This window comes from Myotis davidii, unplaced genomic scaffold (genome assembly GCF_000327345.1).
Source record: "Myotis davidii unplaced genomic scaffold, ASM32734v1 scaffold142, whole genome shotgun sequence".
In the NCBI taxonomy this organism is placed as follows: Eukaryota; Metazoa; Chordata; class Mammalia; order Chiroptera; family Vespertilionidae; genus Myotis; species Myotis davidii.
Genome location: NW_006294400.1, coordinates 2,859,648 through 2,881,797, shown reverse-complemented (window position 1 = coordinate 2,881,797; position 22,150 = coordinate 2,859,648). Strand labels below are relative to the sequence as shown.

Below are 22,150 nucleotides of genomic sequence, written 5' to 3'. Positions count from 1 at the left end.
GTACAATATTGTAAATGTATTTTCTAAATAACATGTTTTTAAAATTTAATATGTTGTAAATAAATTAAGTACAGTATATAATACATATAACATAAAAATGTGTGTTGATCGACTATGTTATCGGTAAGGCAACTGTTGATTATTAGTAGTTACGTTTTGGGGGAGTCAAAAGTTAAATGTTAATTTTCAGCTGCGTAGTGGTTGGTGCCTCTAACTCCTTTGATGTTCAAGGGTCAACTGTAATTCAACAGTGAAAAATTGGATTTTATAAGCATTATTCCACTTTTAAAAAACTTACGTTACAAGAAAAGACTTGTGTCTCATTTGAGGAATGTAATTAGGCTTTGTGCAACTCTGATTACTTTACAGAGTAATAGAAGTTAAATATACAACAACTGGACCAATGTTAGAAACCATAGTGGGTGACTGGGTATTTGTAAAGAAGGTTCTGAAGGATATTGGAAACATACTCTATGATCTCTATAGAAATTATGCATACCCTTTAAATCTTTGGAACCAAAGAATGATATGGCTTTTTTTTCTTTTTTTGTTTTCCCTTAGGAACTGCTCAAATTGTGATTTAAATATATGTCATCAATTAGATAGTAGAGGGAAGGGTATAGATTTAGTTCTTTTCATTTTTTTAAAATATATATATTTTATTGATTTTTTTACAGAGAGGAAGGAAGAGGGATAGAGAGTTAGAAGCATCGATGAGAGAGAAACATCGATCAGCTGCCTCCTGCACGCCCCCCACTGGGGATGTGCCCGCAACCAAGGTACATGCCCTTGACCGGATTCGAACCTGGGACCTTTCAGTCCACAGGCCGACGCTCTATCCACTGAACCAAACCAGCCAGGGCAATTTTTTTCATTTTGAATAGCCTGCGCACTTAGTTGGTATTTTGCTTGAATGTAGATATGATCTTTAGTTATTTAAGTATTTAAGTAATTGATTTTTAAACTTCAACTTTGAAACTGAAATTATTTTAGTTGCTATATACCCCTATTTCAAATACTGCAGAAGATGGGGAAAGAGCTATTACTTGAAAAGTTGCTATTCTAGAGGAGTATTTGAAACATTAGAAATCTGCCAGAAGGTCCATTAACATAAATGTTTAACTCAGACACGCAAACATGTACCGAAATGAAAATGTTTCATGCATTAATTTGCTGCAGAAGGGACTAAAATAACAATTAGAACATCATTCTGCTTATTTAGACTTAAATTTCCTAGGGCAGTGTTGATATAGTTTGTATCATATCGTATACAATAGTTTATTTTGTTGTTAAAATGAATTCTTCTGTTTTAAAACATTTATGCATGGTACACCCTAGATGACTAGAAAGAAATGGTTGGAGTATAGTTTCCAAACTAGGATTTGAAAGTTCCCCTGTCAGCTCAGGGTCTATTAAAAATACTTGGAAGAAACTATTTCTTTCCTAGCTTTACAAAGGAATGATTTCTATCCTATATAATAAAAGCCTAATATGCTAAGTTGTCACGCAGTCATCCATTCAACCAATCAAGCATAATATGCTAATGATATGCTAAGGCCACTCAACCGCTCACTATGACGTGCACTGACCACCAGGGGGCAGACAGGTGAACTTACTGCTGGGTTCTGGCTTATTGGGACTGAGCGAGACAGGCTAGACATGCCCTGGAGCCTTCCCACAGTCCCTCTCCAGCTGGCCAACCTCCTCTGTCCGTCCCTGACCCTGATTGTGCACCAAGGGGGTTCCTTGGCTGGTCTGTTCCCTCTTGCATCTGGGATTCCTTGGGGGATGTGCCCCCCCCCCCCCCCCAGTGCACGAATTTTATAATTGTGAAAATACTAGAGGCTCTCATGAAAATAGGGAACCCAACTAATACAAAAGTAATCTATCAAAGGCTGTTTTGTTTGCTTGCCATTTTCAGTCATTCTTGTCAGTGATAGATACCTTTGTGTGTGACTGAGATGGTAACCTGCCTTATAAGGAATACCCCAGCAGTGACTAAATGATAAGCTATAAGGTTTTTACACCAACGAAAGAAATTGAGACTTTTGAAAATCAAATGGTTTCCATCTCACTTGTGGAGCCGATCCATTGACTTTTTTTTAGCATGCTGATCCCAGTTGCATGGTCATATGTTATAAACCACATGGAACTATTTCAAACTGTGATGGGGAAAGTAGCAACTGCAAACATTCCTCCTTGAAGCAAGTGGTTGTCCTAAACTGAGCACTGTAGAATAAAAATGGAAACATAAAAATAGCAGTTGGAAAGATAAAACAGCATTTATAGTACTAATAAAACCGTTGTGGCTTCCACAGGAAAACATGCTTTGTAACCTAATGCTTACCTGAAAGGACTGTCGAGTTTCTGAGAGTTATAGCTGTTTTTGTAAGAGAAGCACAGAGATTTGCTTGAGGGCTGAGTGATAGATTCGCCTGCCTGAAGCATCCCAGTGTGTTTATACATGGCTTGTATGGCAGCTTTCATAAGACATTTACCCCATGATTTGCGATGAGCTTATGTGTGAATAATTAATGGCAATTAATCCTTAATTACAGTAATTAGGCAAGTCACAGGAAATTAAGCTGCAGCTGGAGAAGACCATGCCTGGGAAGAGAGGATTGGGGGCTGTGTGAATGTGCCATTTACTGACAGCATTACTAGGATGCGCAGCATTCAGCAGCTTTGGCATTTCTATTGGCAGCCTTGGGTAGGACAAGAGTGCTCCGCATTAGAAGCAATCTATAGTTGTCTACAAGAGTTTTAAGTTCAAGTGCCAAAATGTTGTGTTGCATATGGTGATTATCTAAGTTTATTGGTTGCTATAACTCAAATGAGTATAATTGTTTTTGGCTTGATAACAGTGACATTAGAAACAGGAGCGTTTATGCATTCATAGGTTCTATTGGCATGAAACATGATGCAACTTTTAGAAACAATTAATCCAGGTTTGCAATTATGAAATAGATAATATAGCTGTCTAGAAATCAACGGAAAATTTCAATCAAGAACAACAGCAGAACATATAGTGTCTTGGTTGAGAAGTTAATTACTTTATTACTAGTTGCTTTACCCAGTTAAATATGGTAGTACACAATGTGCAGGAAATATCTATTGAATTGAACGTATACTCCAAATCTAAAAAACGCTGAGATGATAAAAATGTTAAATCATTCACATGCTAACAGAGTTAATGCTTAAGAATCTACAAGGGGTGGATATTTTAAAAACAAGCAAAGCAACCATTCCGTAGAGAGCAATACTGCCTTACAAATCCCTGGTGAGAGATGTTCATGGTTCCCCACTTGGGAACACATAACTTCTTCCATTATCTATGTGGAATTTAAAAGTCATATGGCCTTTATATATCTAGATAAAAAAGCATGTTGAGAAATGTTAAAGTTGCAATGTATTTTTCACAATTAAATGTAATCTTGAGCATGAGAAAAGCATCTTCATCTGCCCAGTGAATGGTAATGCTTAATATTCATTTTTCTATTTGAACTTCAGGAATTTGGGCCCACACTGTCAGTTCAGGTTTGATGTTAAACTCATCTAAACTATTAATCTGTTACAGTCATTATAAAGTTACTATAATAGCTAGGGTACTCTTGATACCAACACAGTTTTTGGAAAAAGGATGCATTTGTCAGTTAGTATAAAGTGGATGAAGTTACATACATAGTATTTTTTTAACAGTCTTTATAATTTAATTTGAGACATTTGTAAATACTTCACCTCTTATACTAAAAAGGAAATTTATAGATTTTTTCCTACATAATTTGTGATCAGTATATTTGGTGCAATAGGCTACTTTGATTATTAAATGTTAAATATGCAAAGCCTCATCTTTCAAGAAGACCTTTTCCTGTAAGACCAGACTGATGGAGAGTGAGTGAAGTTATGTGAACATATATAGATTATTGCCTTCTGTACTTCGGGTTTACTTTAAAGAGGAAGTTAGTCACAATATCTTAATAATGGTCTTGATTTTATAAATGATTTTCCCCCTTGAAATAAGCAACACATTCATTTTAATATGTAGAATCGGTTTGCTAGCAGGGCGACAGTTTAAAAAGGCTTCCAACTGTGACACAAGTGCAACCATATTGCTTCCTATTACTCGCTAAGGTAGTTGTTTAGAAGAGAGAATGTTCTCCCTGGAAATGTTTAAAGTGCTGTAATTTTATTTAGGATAATGAGGATTTATAACCATTTTGCCATATGAAAACCTGCCTTTAGACAGAGTGAAATAGCCTGTTTTGGTTACTGAATGTTCTTAACTCTAGGGGTGTGTGTGTGTGTGTTTGTGTGCATGTACGCCCGTGCGCAATACGCTCATGCCTATGTGTTGTTACAGCAGTAAGGAGGTCTTTACATTGGGGATTATGCTGATTTATCCTGTATGTTGGCCTGTGTTACATATTAAAATATTAAGTTATACAATTCAAGTTTGGCCCATGTAAATATTTACGTTTCTTTGTGCACTGGGTTTCTCTATATTGAAATGTAACCAAATAAAAAGTCTTGGTTCTTGTTTATACAGATAATTTTAAAAGTGACTGGGGGTATCCTTGGGGCCCTTAGTCTTTATAACCTGTAAGTTGTACCTAGAGGAAGTTATTTGGATGATGGTCAGGAAGATTGCACTGGGAGATAGTTGTGATAGAAAAGTGCATAGCAGGATCTATGTTTTTAACATTAATGTAGTGTGCATTACCATTAAAAACTAACCTAGTAAATGTAAATTTGACTTCTATTATTCATACTGTGGAATAGTTTATTTAGACCTCTGCTTCTGATATGGGAGGGAGAAGAAAGGAAAAGAACAGTTAGCGATTTTTTATCAGGTTTTTATCTTTTCACAAAATATCTTAACTCTCAAAACATTTCTAATTTCCCTCATTTGAAGGTTCAAACAGTTTCAAATTACTGCCCATGGATTGTTCTTGACATCCCGAATAGTAGATTTGAGCTGTGGAAATGCTGGAATGTGTTTTTGTGCTTTTCCTGAACAAGGGAATTCAGCGGGTAAATTACAGTCATTTACTGGGAGTGTAATTTACTGGGAGCCTTTAGGCAAATGCAGGAGAAAGGACAGCAGCAGAATGGGAAAAACAGCATAAAAACTGTTTTGTGTATTTTTTTCCCTTTTCTCATTAAGTTTTTATTCACATAAGAGTTTTATGAATTAATGGATGGTCCTACAATTAAGACAGATAACCTTTATTCATTTTCACTGCTGATAGATCAAGTATTTGAAACAGTGATTGCCATGTGAAAATTACAATCTGAACCACATTTCAAAAATTCTACTAGTTTATTTTGCACTTAAATCTGTATTAGTTTTATTGAGAATTATAAGGTGATGTTGCTCTCTGTTCAGAATGATTATAGATTTCACTAAGTTAGATTTTCACTATTGCAGTGGTCAAATAATAAAAGTTTTAAATTTTCTTAATGGACAAATTAGTGAAAAGACTTACTAGTTTAATCTTGTAAAAGTACTATTCTACTTTTGTCACATACCACGGGTGAGTCTTATTTAAAAAAGAAAAATACCCAGACCATTTTGGTTATATGCAGTTTTAAACCAAAACAATTACAACCCGGTCATTTTATTAAAGGTTAAAGAGAAATTTTATGAAATTGTCAACTAATTTTTTATAATATAAATATATAAACATTTCTGGTGATTCTTATAAACAGTCCTGACCGCAGTTCCTTTCATGAAAAGCAGTGGGCTCTGTAGTAATTGCTAAGCAAACAGAAGGCTGTGTTGCAAAGTGGTTTTGTATAGCATATTGTAATTTGACACTTAAGTTGTGCCCTGCATTACCCTGTGTCATAATTGATGGCTAAAGAAAAGCACACGCTATGCTAATCATTTGTTAGAATAGCTTGTTAAATTGTGGTTGCCAATTTTAAGTAAACTATGGAATGCTTGTCTGTATTTTAATATTTTGTAGCCTAGTTTTAAACAGTCATTTTGAAGCTGTTTTTTTTTTTTTAACTTTCTGTTGCATATGCACAATTCTGCCTTTGCACACAAGGTCAGCATATTCTCCAATTTAATAGCATATTATCAAGAACAAAATCAATGAGCTGCAGGTTTCACACCAGTATCTCAAGGGACTTTTTTGTTTATGCTTTATTGTACTGATCCAAAATTTGGTGTCCTTTTAAAAAAATTAAGATTGGTATTTTAATACATGATATTTTAAGTTCTTAAAAGTAAAAGATTCCAGAATTAGAGGTTTAATTTAGTTATTATTATTAGTAAGGGTGAATTTATCTTATATTTACTAAGCATAGTGACTAGATATAAAGCAGCATCTATTAAAATAGAAGTTATTAACTAGAGAATGCCATTAAGAATTTTAGTGCAGTAAAATGAGATTCAGGAGATAAGATTATTGTGCCTAATCAGTTTGTGAATTCACATTTTAAAAATATGTGACGAGTCAGTTATATCATTTAAAGAGAGAGAAGTCCAAACTTGGTGAGAACATTGACTTAAAATTGAGAGTATTAGACCTCTACCATCTCCAGTAAGAGAAGTGAAGAATGACAGAGGAATATGTGCATTTAGACATAAAGAAATGTTACTTCTGTGGAGAAAAATGATTTAATGTGCAGAAAAGGATTATCCATTTTTAAGAGGTTAAAAATGACTTGACTATAATACCTTTAATTTGTAATAATGGTCTGACAGGCTGCTTCCTGTCTAAAGTAAACCTTTTGATCGGCATGTTCATTTTGATCTCTTTTGTCATGCAGTGTATTGAATGGATAAAGGTATTTTTTCAGTTAGTGTACATCTTCTTAATTAATCCAGTAAAGACATGCAGGAGGGTTTAGTTCTCAATCATTTAATAGACAAATATATACAAGGTTATTCTGTGGCCTACAATTGACCCCTTTGTTTGGAAGAATTCTTTGAGAACATTCAGGATTAAGTCACTGTTATAGGAGAGAAGAGGTGGCTCACATGCCTTACAGAAACACTCACTTGATGGCATTATCTGGGAGGCATAAGATTTGATATTACAATTTTGTTGTTTTATTCCCTAACAACACTTAATACACTGGCAAGTTGAAATGTGCAACTAGGCTTTCTTTCTTGTTGAAGGATTTTTTTGGGGGGGTGGTGGGTGGTGGAGTGTTCCTTTCTAATGTATTTCATTTCCTCTCTTAATTTGTGTAAAAACAAAAGATTAGAAAAGTTTTAGATTTGCTTATTTACCATTGTAAAACTACTTAGAGCCTTAATGCAACTGATAATTTATTTGTAAATTTATAATACCCTGTTTCTGTAAGTCTAACTAAACTGGGTAATGAAATGTGTATATTCGAGATGTAAATTCTTAATTTTAAAGATATGTAAAAAAATTATAGCCTTGAAAGTATATGTACAGGATTTTGTACTAATTTAGGCTTGGGAAGTCACATCCTCTGCTCCTTTGGGAAGGAGGACACATCCAACATGGAATATTCAGGATGATTATGAATAGTAAGTAAAAAATATTTTAAAAAATAACATGTTTTTTGGTGTAAAATGTGCTTTGCACATTTACTCTATATTTTGACTTAATATTCTCTCCCATGGCAGGTTGTGGAGGAAAAATCAATGACCACAAATTACAATAAAATACCCCTAACATAGTTTGATTGGAGGTGTAATATTGGTAATATAAATCGGGCACCTTGTTAAAGGGTTCAGCATCCTCAGCGACGTCCGCGTTAATTTCATCTAAGTATGGAGTCGCCCACGATTACCCGTGGTTGCTCGGAGTAAATCACTGAACCTTGGAGAGGCGTCATTTGGTCCGAGCCTCATCCTCCCTGCCTGGGGGTTGTTGAAGGGCGTCTGCACACGCGTGGAGTAGGTGTGCCTTTCACACGCACAGGCCGAGCCAGGGCTCGCTGGACTGTGCACACACACACGCAGCAGTTTCGTTCCTACAGAATCTAGAGATAAATAATAGATATGTGGGAGCTCAGTGTGAGCCCGAATTCTCTGTTCTGAGTAGTTTCTGTTCTCAATCACCTTGATGAAACAAGCTTGAAGCCGCTCTGCATTCCGCGGCATTTGAAATGAGTCCCTGACAGGCTGATTTCCACCCCTGTTGTGATGCTGCTTTCTCTGGTTAATACTCCTGTGTGAGTGTCGCACAAAGTAAACCCAAGGAACCCGCTCTGACACGGAGGCTGCTCTATTTGCATTAATTATGCAGTCAAGGCGGTGAGAATTCCCTGTCAGCCTAAGGGGCGGGGGTGTTCCGCGGCGGAGCCCAGGAGCAGGCTGCAGCTCTGCACCGCAGAGAACAATGGGCGCGCCCCGGGCGCTGCGGGCAGAGTGGCGCTGCGGCCGGAGCCGGCCCCTGCGCCAGCGGCATTCCGGGCGGCCGGCCTGGGCGAGCTGCAGCCAGGGAGACCAGCGCTTCCTGCCGTCCGCAGCAGCCGGCCTTGTGCTCTTGGGTCAGCACTACCAGGGAGTCAAACCTGCTCCCAAGCGCAAGAGTTTGGTACCTTTCTAATCCAAATCCGAAACCTGATTTGAGTATGGGCGACCGTAGATACTGGATTTCCCTGATTTCAAATATCTGGGCTGCTGCCAACCCCCGTATCAGAGAACATAGGAGGACGGTAAAATCACCATGTGAACATCTTAGACCTATAGGAAAAATTCTTAACCAGCTCCAAAATAAGGACAATCTTGGAAAAGAGGAAAAAAAACAACTCTAACTCCTCACCATAAATAGGATCTCCTTCCAGGAGGTTTCCCTATTCAAACTTAATGGCTGTTTGTCAGTGGGAGACTGAATTCCATAGGGAATTCCACAGGGAATTTAATTGTACAAACATCTGTTGAGTACCTACTATGTCCTAGGTGATGGGAAGTTATTATCTCATTACTGCTATATGGAAAAGATTCCAGAAAATTAGGATTATTGCTCTCTCTAGAATTTAAAAATGGAAACCATAGACAAATCGATCTTCTTGTCGCACTGTCTCCTCCCCACTCCCACCCCTTACCCTAGTTTCTTGGCTCCAGTCAAGAAACGTTTGTAGGGAGGACGAATGTACTTTGTTCTTTTTAAAGGGTATCTGGGAAGATTATAGTGCAGTATTTCTACAGTGTAGTTCATGCGTCTAATTGTGTGGGCTTAGAATTAACTGTATGCTTGCAGGGAACCACTGCCCAAACACCCATGTCAGTAGAACAGCAGAACACGGAGACTGGAAAATCTTTTAAATAAAAGCATAATTTGAAAAGCTTGGCCCCTTTTTTAGATTTGCAAAAACAATTCCATAGGCGTATTTTGTACTTTTCTTTAGACTAAAAGATTGCGTGCGCAACAGTTCATGAGTAAATCTGTGTCATATTCAGCCAGGAGCAACCACAATGAAAATTTTTCCAAAAGGAATTTGGCCATCCTTTCAAGGCCATGTGAAGCCATGTTGACATTTAGGTCTACCCCAGCCAAAGTCATAAGAAGTCAGTATAGTATCTTTATCATTTTCTTTCCTTCTTTGAGGAAGTAGAGAAAGTATTACTTTTTTCACTTTATTATTGACACTATTATAATGCCCCCCCCCAAGTATTACTTTAAAAATGTTTAATACTCTCTTCTGACATTTGTACCTGTACTTGTTCTAAAAGTGAACTATTTCCAAAAACAAATGTCATTTGCTTCCTTGGCCTCTAAGGAAAATGTTGCTTCCTGTAGATAGTACATATTTTAAAAGTTTTCATGTGATTGCTTAAAACAGTGGTCGGCAAACTGTGGCTCGCGAGCCACATGGGCTCCTTGGCCCCTTGAGTGTGGCCTTAGGAGTACCCTAATTAAGTTAATAACAATGTACCTACCTATATAGTTTAAGTTTAAAAAATTTGGCTCTCAAAAGAAATTTCAATCATTGTACTGTTGATATTTGGCTCTGTTGACTAATGAGTTTGCTGACCACTGGCTTAAAACATACTATTGTGGATGACTTAAGCGGAAATATATAAAGATGCAACTTTCTAAAATGAATGTTAAAACATGAAATTGTTGATGTCTGACCATTTTGACTTTAAGTTGGCAATTTCATGTGGTTCATTCAAATAGACAGTATTGGTAATACATAAGTAAAATGAAAAAGTAAAAATGAAAGTACTTAGATACAACCATTGTGTAAAAATGTATGTATGTACAAAAGATTGTAATTTGATGTTACACAAATAGAATAAAATGTTCATGGAGCCTTTTAGTATATGTGCTGCCGAAGCGAGCACGTTCATGGAGCCTTTTTTTCTCTCCATTAAATTGCTTGAATTTACAATGAACAAAGAATTTAAAAATTTGTTTTCTTTTGATCCTCAGGGGGGAAAAAAAATCTGTTCTTTAAAAAACATGTACCAAATGTAGTGATCCATGGGCTCTTGGAATGTTAACTCTGTACATCTTTGTATTATTATCTGTATATCTTCTAAGTATAAACATCCAAAATTTTATTTTTTGACTCCTTCTAATCCACTGAAGAGTTGAGGAGTATTAGTCATATACATTTCGTTTTTTATTTTACCTGAATCTAATGGGGGCTTCCAAAATTAGGCCTAGTAATCCAGTCAGCATTTTAATTGGAACTGTACTTACCAGGGGTCAATGTTTTTCCCCCCACCCACTCACTCAGAACAGTTTGTATCATAAAATCGCTTACATAATGGTTTGCTCTTGATGCTGTCATCTGTGAAGTTTTTATCTAAGATAAATTTCCATAAATACGTTAATTTTAAAAATCAGAATGCAAAAGTGATAAATTATGAATATACTTATTTTAAAAACATTTAAACAAGATACTCGTACAAAAATCATATTCTTTCTTACTATCATTAGCTTTACATCATTGTATGGTGCCAGATTATAGTAATATGAAGCTTATAATACTATTTCACATTTTTTATTCACTAAATAAAAAACCTGCCCTGTGTTTTATTACAAAGTAGGTGGCCTGAAGGAAAAATATATGTATTCTTTCCTTTTGGTATAAAATATGCATTTGGGCTTCTCATTTCATCTCCAATCTGTGTTATTCCTTAAAAATGCAGAACTGCCTGAAGTCCTCTTTAATATTTAATTCAACAACTTTTTAATCTGTCATTATGCTGTGATGAAGTAAGCATCAAGTGTCGCTGAAAAGATTAAATTATACTTGGAAATAGGAATTGAAATGATTTAGGGTTGGAGGCTGAATATTTGCTTTGCACAAGTAATAATAATAGTAGCTTGGGTGAAGAAGGGCTTTGGTTTGGGTTTAATGTCTTTGCCTTGCTGTGCTCCCCTGTGGCTCCCCCTGATTTACGCTGGCATTACTGAGCTTTATTTTATTTAAATGGAGGTAGAAAGTGGAAATTATTACACTACAATACATTAATTACTCCATACTATTTCTTTGTACTGATTTCCCTTTTTTTCTGTAAACACCATAAACAATGATGCAACCTACCCAATATGGATAGCAGCTGTAAGCAGTCCTGTAGTTCTTGTTAACAAGCTTACCTCAGAAAGGAAAGGCAGCAATAATTAATGTCCATCTACAGTATAGTGAGAAGCAAAGGAATGTTTGTTTTTTCCTGTCATAGAGGATGACTTCCTACATAAGAATAAAATATTAACAACATATGTTAATATTTTATTTCATCAATTTTTGTTTTTATCTTTTCCAATTGATGTCCTTGGAAAGTAGATTTTGTTTTTATTATGTGTTAATATTTTAACAACTGCATTTTACTTCTTTTAACATCTAGACTTAGCCTGTGGACTATTTTGTACTTAAAAAGCACAAACTTTTAGACTTTAGTGACTCTTTGGATCAACAGGTGACAAAGACTAACCTCTTTGGAGTACGTGGTGTCTGCATATGTTTATATTTCTTTTTGGGGGGAAATCTGGTGATACCTGGCTGAATAAGCTTATTCTTAATTTAGTTCTATAGCTCTGTCTACAAGAGGCCAAAGCAATCAGTCAATTTAGTGGAGAAAACTAATTGAGAAATTATTTGATCAAGTATACAGAAGAGTCCCATGTGGTTGTTTGGAAGAATGCTGCATATCATTTTTACTGTAATGCATGTGTATTGGTGGCTCTCTGGCTCTGTCTGTAATGAATGTCTTCAAAACATATCTTCATTTGTCATGATTTGGCACAGTGATGGTCCTTTTCAAAATAAGCCTAAAAATAGGGTAAAATCTTGACATGCAGTACGCCGGTTGAATATTATCAGAGGTATTTTTACTCCCAGGAATCCAGTGTATCTTTAACTTGGATGCCTACTTCCCTAGCATCATGTCCTATCATGGGACAATAGTAAAGAGAAAAGGCCTTTTCCTTACTTTTTTTGAAACATTGTAGGTGAGAATATAAACTTACTGCAGTAAATTCATAATTATCTATTAGTTCCAAAGAATTAAAAATAAACCTGGAAAAATGTTTTTACGCTTAGAAAGCATTTAGTACCCATTTATTTTATTTGCTACCCTTTTACACCTGGAAAAAGTCCAAAAAAGCATTTTGCAAGTGACATATTTATTTTTTTCAGAAACTAATTCTTTTTTTCACTTGAATTAATTTTATGCCCTGCCTAATCGAATTCCCTGAATATTTAGCTCCCCACTTTATCAGTGTATACTCAAGGAGTAGAAAGTAGGACAACTGTGTGGGTATAATTTCACACCTTTTCATTTGTTATCATTAGATATTGGAAATTAAAGTTCTGTATTTGATTGTAAATTACCTCTTATAGTTCATAAATATATATTTGGAGGACTAGGTTCACAGATTATTTATGATTTAGTGTTTTGATCTAGGATAACATTTGGAAATAAATAAGTTTAAGTAATTGATCAATGTTTGCCTACATAATGTTATTCCTATTACGATATGCCTTTGTCAACATGTGTCTTTTTTGCTATAGCACAAGACTATTGCCTTTCTGAAATCTAGTATGCTTGTAGGGTAAAGTAAATGCATGTCTTTGTAGAAAAATAAATAAAAAGAGCAACCTGAGTCAATAAGCGGGTTCAATTCATGCCTACAGCAATGGTGGACAGCTCATTTTGTAGATGTGGGTGTTTTGTTTACATTTATAATGCAGCTTTATTTAATGCTGACAGATATAGCTTGTGGCAAATGATAGTCAGAATGTATGAGCAGTCATAATGCTTCTGTCTTCTTATAGTGTGCTGCTGAAAATAAGCAGTTCACCTCTGTTTTTATTGAGGAAAGGATATGAGACAGCTATAGCTTCGTGAGGCTATTTATTGAGTTGTTTTACTAGCTGTGAACATGCCGCTTTATAGCAGTTGTGAAAATGGACTTTGCTAGTGTGTGGGAAAGGAAATAACATTGCAGTATACAAGGGTAGTAAAAAATCTCTATAAATAATTTTTCAGACTGAGGAATATTCTCATTTAAGCAGGAAGAATGGGTTGTGATTTTAGCTAGGTGTCAGTCTCCCCTCTGGCCCACCTGCCCCATGTCCATACAAGCCCACCCCCACCAAAGTCACTAGATTGGAATTGATCACATAATTTGGAGGAAATTTTTGATTCTATAGCATTTAATTGGATTAGAATTTAGGAAAAATTGTTTACATATCCACCTAGATTTAGCACAGCATTGTAACTTTTGGGACTTAGGGTATAAATTACAAAATGTGTAGTAGACTGCATTTATGTGTGATAAGACATATCTAGAAGCTAATAATGGTGTGTTATTTAAGTATGTACGTATGATACAGAAAAGCCTGTATTCATATACTGTTTATAATGTAAGAGAATTCAGATGTGTAAGTTGCATGCGATTGATGGGAAAATTTTCAAGTACTTATATTTTGACCCCCAAATTTATTATTCAATATAATTAAGGGAAAGTGACAAACTAGCCACAGAATTTGAATTTATATTACTCCTTTCATCCCTTAGAAATTATAGGCACTCACTACACCTGGGCCTTTTAACTCTGCAACAAATTATTTTGGTTTTTACACTAGTTTCTTCTTTCTGCTACTAAATCTGTCCAGGTCTACTAAAGCTTCTTGATGTGCAGTTATTTATTGCCTACCATAATTGTGATGGATATAATACCTTTTATTCTTAAACATAAAACAGAGCATTAGAAAGGTACATATTTGAAATTATTATTTTATATTTTTATTCAAATGTTCATCAAACAGTAGTGAGAAGGTACACAAATAATTCATGTATGCAAAATAATTTAGAAAGCAGTGTGAATCTCAGCAGGTGTTTCTTCCAGGTTTGTGTTCAAATTTCTAGGGAACACTGAATATTAAATTGAAATAACCCTCCCTTGATATTATGCAGCTAAAGTTCAGTTTAATTCTCAGATAAGGTTTTCCTGGACACATCATTTTCCTTTCATGTAAATAAAAATCAGGCTCCTTAAATTTGAATATTCTCTACTTTATAGAGTAAATCAAAATTCTGCAAAGTACTCACTTTGTTTTCTTAGTGCTTTTATTAAGACATTTCTGTTACCACTAAATATATGGATTATAGGGATGCTGTAAAAATGTTCTTATTTCCTTCTCCACTGGCTGATGAAATGGGTTAATCTCTCAATAGAGTTGTTTCCTTAATTCACCACCTGTTTTCAAATCCCTGGTAACCAACAAGGTAAGCGAAGAGATTCCTCTGTGTGTGCCTTATATATCTGTTTCAAACAGAGAAGCCTAGAATAAAAAATGAAGACAAAACTCTTCCTTAAATTATTTTTAGGGAAGTTGTTGCATATTACTAAAAAACTATCATATTTAAATTATCTTTCAATTGTCCAGTTATGTCACCCAATGGCCATCCTTTCAATGGAAGTTTTCAGCTCCAGAGGGTATACCTGTATGTAAAGTACATTTATTACCTTTCTTTTCAGCATATTGTGAGAATGTGATAGACATATAACTCATGCAAATTTTATATTTTTGATTTAGAAACAAAGGAACTTATTTTATCTTTGTAAAACCAAATGTGGGCTTGGCTCTTATAGTTAGAATGTCTCAACTGTATATAAGTAATCATTTATTGTTTAAATACAGAAGAGGCTGTAACAAAATGCTGTCAAGAGCCATCACACTCATTAACCTGCAAGCTAATTAGCCTCCTCCTGCCTGATTGCTGACAAGTTCTTCAGTCTGAACTCATTGCTGTTGTGTCAGCAGAGAAGCAGAGTGAGGTAGAGGAGGTCTCCATTAGATGTTTATGAACAAAGTCTCTGCATTAAAGATTTGTTTTTTACACTCTAACAAATGTTAGAGCATTCATATTCCCAGCTATAATTAAATTGGCAACTCTTAATTACTGTAATTAGTATATTAACTGTTTCCTTTCCTGTTCGTCTATAATGGACTTTTAGAAATTACATGTAATTGAATGTGATTTTAAAAATTTAATCATTGTTTAAAAGGTTTCAGTAGTTAAATGTATATCTTAATGCTATTGAATATTTGAAATAATATGCATAATAAAATCACTTAACTGCACTGTCTTGTCAAAACCAGTACATATGGGCTTTGTATTTACATGTTCTTTTTTTCATGGCCTTTTTTTCCTGCACAAACATGACATTCATTACCCATTAAATATTTTTTTTCCTGGTAGGCTAACATTTTTTAACTAGGTTGCAAATTAGCATTGGAATGATGGAACATTTTGCAAATGCATCTTAAAATATGAATTCATTAATTTGTGGAAGACTAATTCATTTAGAATAGCTTCTTGAGGGCAGAAAACATTCATAAGATTTTTGCTTGTTATACCATCCAATCAAACTCAAGACTTTATGGAGAATAACAAAACAAAACAAAAAAAATAGAGAACATTTTGGATTGATAAGTGGTCTAAGTATGAATTGATGAAGCTTTTTCTCAATTTTCAAAATTATTATTTTTGCTTTCTGGTAGATGTTACTTATAATTTTGGCTTAAAATATTTGTTTATCTTCAACAAATTAGAGGCCTAAACCTTTCTAAAATGTTATATATACTAGCAAGATATCTAAAAAAGCACATACTGACATTTATTATACTTCTAGTTCATGTCGGGAAAACTATTTGAGGGTATCTGATTTACAAGTACTAGATTAAAGTAAGAAACAGCACAACATTTATTTTTTTTTAAAACTATTTGAGGGTATCTGATTTAAAAGTACTAGATTAAAGTAAGAAACAGCATCAACATTTATGGGAGTTTTCCATATAGGTACATGTTTTTTATACTGGACATGGGCAAAAAAATCATTTGCATAGAATCCTGTACAGATCTTAAACTACGTGGATATATATTTACCACTAGCTGGCTTTAACTAAGCTCCAATTAAGGAATGGGTGTTTTAAGTAAAATTTAAAATATACTTATATATTTAGTCACTTTTATAATTAAGATACTAATGTGACTTATTTCAGTTATCATTCATTTACAGATGGCAGTGATTTTATGAGGAACTACCCAATGCACTCTAAAATACATCATTTTTAATGGATGTGGCCTTTTAACTACTGTAGCCTACCTATCCATAAGAATTGTAACTTGAGCCTCAAATCACCTGTGTGATGGAATAGATAATGAAGTTCCTTCTTATACTATAGTTCTGTGGACGTGTGGTCTCTTGGCTAAGAAAGATAGATTTGAGGTCCTGAAACAGTGTTTTTGCAGTATTAGAATAAAATTTATCATTTGGGATCTACTGATCTCACTACTAAGGACACCTTCCCACCACTCATTCTCCAACACCACCCCCTACTTTTCTAGCATGGCCTGATTTCTAGAGAAGAGCAAAATTTTCGTAATTGTCTTTAAAATGTGATGTAACTTAAGTTTCAGAGAATTTAGTGTAATAATGAATCAAATTTGATTTACAAAGTAAATAATATGAGTTTTGAATTTTAGGGCCCATTTTAGAATGATTGGACTACTTATAGTTTATAATCATAATATCAACAAGTTCACTAAAATCTGAACTTGTTGAAGGAAGGGGACCTATGGATAATCTAGCACAGTCCTCTCATTTTACAGATAGGGAAATGAGACTCTGGGAGGCAACTTGCCCTTGACCATACAACCAAATAGTACAGCAGATATGAAATGACAACACAGATCCTTGTTCTGGGTTTCATAAATTCAAGTTGTAGTGAGTTGACTTAGTATTTCCTTCTGAGTGTCTCTATTATAGTTATTTTATGTTGAATGTTAATGTTGCTTAAAGTATATGAGATAAGAACAGTATTTTTTTTTAAAAAAAATATGTTTATTGATTTCAGAGAGGAAGGGAGGAGAGAGAAGTAGAAACATCAATGATGAGAGAGAATCATTGATTGGCTGCCTCCTGCATACCCTCCCACTGGGGATCAAGCCCGCAACCCAGGCATGTGCCCTTGGTCGGAATCAAACCCGGGACCCGTCAATCCACAGGCTGACGCTCTATCCACTGAGCCAAGCCGGCTAGGGCAAGATCAGTGTTTTTAATGAGTACAATTTATTGTTTAGAGTAGGTGCTCAAATTTATGTAAAACATTGTCATTTTGAAGAAAACACAAAACTAAAATAGAAATGGCTTATTTAATAAAACACCCCAGTTTGACAATACAGGCTATTTTCCTCCAGTAAATTATTTAATAAAAGAAACTTCTATGGTGTTGAAGTAATTGAGAATTGAGGGCACTGTCTTCTGTAAAACTGTGGTGTATTGGTTAGGCAACTCTATATGTTACTGTTGAAGAGCAGAGCCCCAGAAAATATTTTCTTGATATTAGCTTTCATTTATAAAGCAGAATAATTCTGAATGTTTATAGTAAACATTTGGAGATAACCCAAGGCAAATTTAATTTTAGATTGGGCTTTTGCTTAATGTATTATTCATAGTATTGTATCATCAGTTAAGCATATCCCTGACAATAAACTTAAAACTTAACTTTAATAGTAATATCCACCCTAATTTGGTTGAGTCAAATAGTGACCTGACATGATTTATTTTTCATCCTTGTTGTAGATAATTTTTTAATAATGGTGGGTTGGAGTTTTTTGTTACGTTTTTCTCATCCCCCTCTCCCGCCACCCCTTCCCCCCTATTTTAACATTTCACCATTTTTGCTGCATGACCTGGTTTTGCATTTTTCTGATTCTCTGTTCATCTAATTAGTATGTTCTAAAAAGACCTGGACCACTTATTGTACAGAGATGTAGCCTGTGGCTATTTAATAAGGAGCTTTCAGTGCTACATTTGCATCTTTTGCTTGGGGTCTGAATAGTGAATTACCTTTAAGATCATTAGAAGCACTGCTGTATTGTTAAAATCAGGCCACAATATTCTAATTGACAATTTAAAACTTCAGGCTTCCTATATAACCCAAGTGACCCCAGCATAATTGTATGTAGTGTAGTAGACCCCAGGACAAACTGCTGATGTTTCAGCCCATCCCACAGTGTAGCCTCTATAGACAGGTAGCTTTACTCTCAAATAAGTAGTATAGAGATGTACTGAAAGCAAATGAGTCTGATCCTAGTTATGTATACTCAAGTGTGTATATTACTTATATCATAATTATAGAATTTAGCATCTTTTTTGTAGTAAATGTTTTCACTAGTTTTCTCATCTCAAATTGATGTGATATTTATCTGCTACTACCAGTGGTGACAGGGATTTTAAAGGTAGCCAATAACAAAAGTGACTTAAATATAGAGAAAGATAGTGGTAAGTTTCATGTTTTTAAATAAATGCTTTTACTTGAAGGCATTTATAGATTCACCAGCTGGCATTTACTCTGTATCTGAACTTTTTGACTATATATGAAAAACTAAATGGATATGTTTTTGTACAACTAATTTTAGTAGATAACATGTTAATTGATTTAAAATTTAGCGATTATACTTTAAAATTGCATTTCTGAAATAGCTGTTTCTTAATGGAGTCTGAAGTTACTTAGTTGTGATCAATAATTTCTGCTGAATATAAATTTTAGCACAGTGCTGTGCATATAATGGGTACTTAGTAGAGGTTTGTTGAATGAAAGTATGAATGAAAGTAGGAATGAATGAAAGATCAACCAGAAAGAATATGAAGTAAAGGAAAAGAATATGTGCTTAGCACATAGTGGGGCCCCTATAATTAATTGAGCCAACTACCCACTTAGGTTTTTCCAGAGGGTCTCACTTTCAATAACAGTTTCAAAAATATTTTAAAAAGAATAACCAGGCAGTAATTAACTTGAGTTTACTTGGTAGGCTGTCTATAATGTATTTATTTTGCTTATCTCATCCTTTTGTACTCTATTGTTGTTATCAGTTTACTACTCAGAGTTCTCCAGATCAGCTGTGAAAGTAGCTACCTGATCTTGTTTAAACCGTGATACTCTATTGTCTTTTCTTTGACCTTCTTTTAATTGTGTCACCTTCATTGTTAGAGAAACCCAAATCTTCTGTTTCTTGAAGAAGTTGCTTTATTTATATCTTTTAGATCTATTGTTTTAGATTTATTGTAGAGAAGAAAACAGAACTTTGTATTAAATTATTTCTTATATGGAGGGAATTAGCAGCAAGGCAAATATTTATGCAAAGATATTTACTTCAAAGTAAAATCAGAGTAAATGTTTAGTTAAAACTGTATCTAGCTTGCATTCATATTCCAAAACACTATATAAGGTTTAACATATTTATGATCAGCGCATTGACCAGTGATACACTGTTAAGTAGTCTTGCAGGGTTTTCACTTCTAAGGATTTGTTGTACTTGCATTATTGTTTCCTTTGGGATTCCAGACAATGACTCTGTAGTCTGATTCATTAATATTGGTTGTCTTCAGCAGAGAGTATCCAGATTTGACCTGCCAAGTATTAAATTTTTAATGTATTACTAGTTCCTTCACAGAGTAAGGCTTGTCTTTGTTCTTTGTATTTTTGTACCAGTACAGCTTGAATCAGATACAGATCTAATTTGTAGTATCACTAAATATGCCTCAGTTTAAAAATGCACACACAACACACATGCACAACTATAAAAATGTTTATTGGTGAAAATATTTCAGTATAAATGGCTACCTTTTAAAATACTTGGTAGTATGCATTTCCAAATTTATTTTGAAAAGTGCCAGGGGGTGCTATATGCAATGTACAATAAATTAATTTTATGCTATTAACAATGATGATGTTGAATGTGTATTAGTTAATGTGTTAATGACGTGTTAATTACTGTACATGTTGTGAAGACCCTTCAGGCTTGTTCTATGATGCAACATGTCAACTTGAACCAGACCAAGTAATCTGCAAAGCAGACTGTAACTCTTAAAAATAACACTTGTAAACATAAATTATAAATTAAATTATGCTTTTTATTATCTTTTTTCTTTCGGGTAGAATGAATAGTAATTCTTCTGCTATCTGCACCTGTTAGAACTTAATACTGTCAGACTTAGTTTTCCCCAAGAGGATTGGAAGAGATTTGTTATGCAATAACTTCCGCTTTGTTTACACTCTGGCATTTAGTATATATTTTATATAGATTCATGTGCTTTGCAAACTGAAAGATTCTTCTTTTCTTTGTTTACCAGATTATTTATAATGAAAGATGTTCAGTCTTTGTGCAAGCAGGTGAAAAGTAGCCTTGTTTGACAATTAGCACCACTGATTGATATTAAATTAATATTTGTGATTCAGTCCATGGCTCTTTAAGCTTGTTGGCCAAGTAGTTGAAACCTCAGGAGATGAGTCATAAAAAACTGGATGCCAATTTCAAATCATTTCAGAGGGGCCAGAATTTGTTGCCATGTGGGAACATGGAATAATAATGCAGGTTGGATTTTTTGTGGTTTTTTTCCCCATAAATACTTTTCAAAATGTAGACTACCTCTGTTCAAATCATGGCTCTTTCACTGTCAAGCTGTGTGACCATGAAAATGGTTTTCAACCAAACCATGCTGTGCCCCAGTTTCATGATAATAAGACTGGGCATAATAATAGTACCTGACTCTTAGGATAGGCTAAAATCAAGTACCTTGAGCAGTGCATGGCACATAGGAAGCACTTAGTAAATGTGAGGTCTTATTAACTTACCTTTAATATTATACTGAAAATTATTTGGAACATTTAATTTCCACAAGCTCTTTGAATTCTCTAGGACCCATTATGAATTTGAGTTTTTGGTTTTCAGTCATTATAGTCTCGTACCTCATCACAGAAAAACATCGTACTTTTAACGATGATTTTATTACTTCAGTGTTGTTTACATCCACCTGGAGTCATCATAGGCTTTTTTGTTCAACTAACCTTGCTTGATTCTATAGCACAGCTCTTGTTGAGATTTATATTGGCATGGAAGGCTATTCTGACCCTCTACTTTGGTCTCCCTTGCAAATATTTGTGTAGCTCTTGTTTATACCCATGTATCCTCTTCTAATACCCATGCCAAAGGGATTCTGATAAATCTTGTGCTCAGCATTACACATTGTTTGTTTTAGCTGCCTTCCACTTCATGCTTCCTCCTTTAGGAGCGAGCCATTACGAAAGGTTAGATTCACAGTTAGCAGGCTTTAGCTCTCCCTTTTGAATCAGTGAGGTTGCCGTTTTATTGCTCTCTGACTTACACTTCAGTGATGAGAGTAAACTAGCATCAGATTAAAGGTCAGCAAATCCCATCAAAGAGAGGAATATTAGGGGCAGAGATAGTTGGAGAGGCAGCACACCACTGGGTATTGACAGGGTGATTCCAGGGTATCAGTCAGCAGAATTATAGCTGCCCAGAGAGTCAGTACAGCTTTAATGAGCCTGTGTGAAGAGGAAGAGGGTGGATTTATGTAGTTCCTCATAATTTTCTGTAGAGACTGTTATTGCAGACATTCTGTGGAGTGTTCTGGTCTTTCATTTAATTCAAAGGTCCTGGAGCTTATCCATCCTCTAAATTCCTTTTTGTTAGCTCAAATCAAAGTTGACATTTCCATGGTTTACCACCTAAAATGCCCAGTTCAAAATTGGGTTTCTTTTGGCAGTTTTGAAATCTGTATACTGTTAATATAAATCTACACTTATATTTATATTAATGCATACATATTTTCTTTTCAGAAAAGTGGGTTGAATAATGAACTCCCCCCACCCCCCCCTCCTATCT

At 34.8% G+C, this 22,150-nt stretch overlaps 1 protein-coding gene across 3 annotated transcripts in view; it reads left to right on the top strand.

The window, feature by feature from the left end:
- The window catches only part of PBX3 (pre-B-cell leukemia homeobox 3), a 184,520-nt gene that overhangs the window by 108,935 nt on the left and 53,435 nt on the right, over positions 1 to 22,150 (top strand). The window contains exon 1 of one of the 3 annotated variants that reach the window (XM_015567074.1): positions 14,839 to 14,899. The exons of the other annotated variants lie outside the window; for them this stretch is intronic. Coding sequence (XP_015422560.1) covers positions 14,854 to 14,899 — 46 coding nt within the window. The 5' untranslated portion in view covers positions 14,839 to 14,853. Of the gene's footprint in view, positions 1 to 14,838; positions 14,900 to 22,150 lie in introns of those variants that run through there. 3 annotated transcript variants of the gene reach the window in all.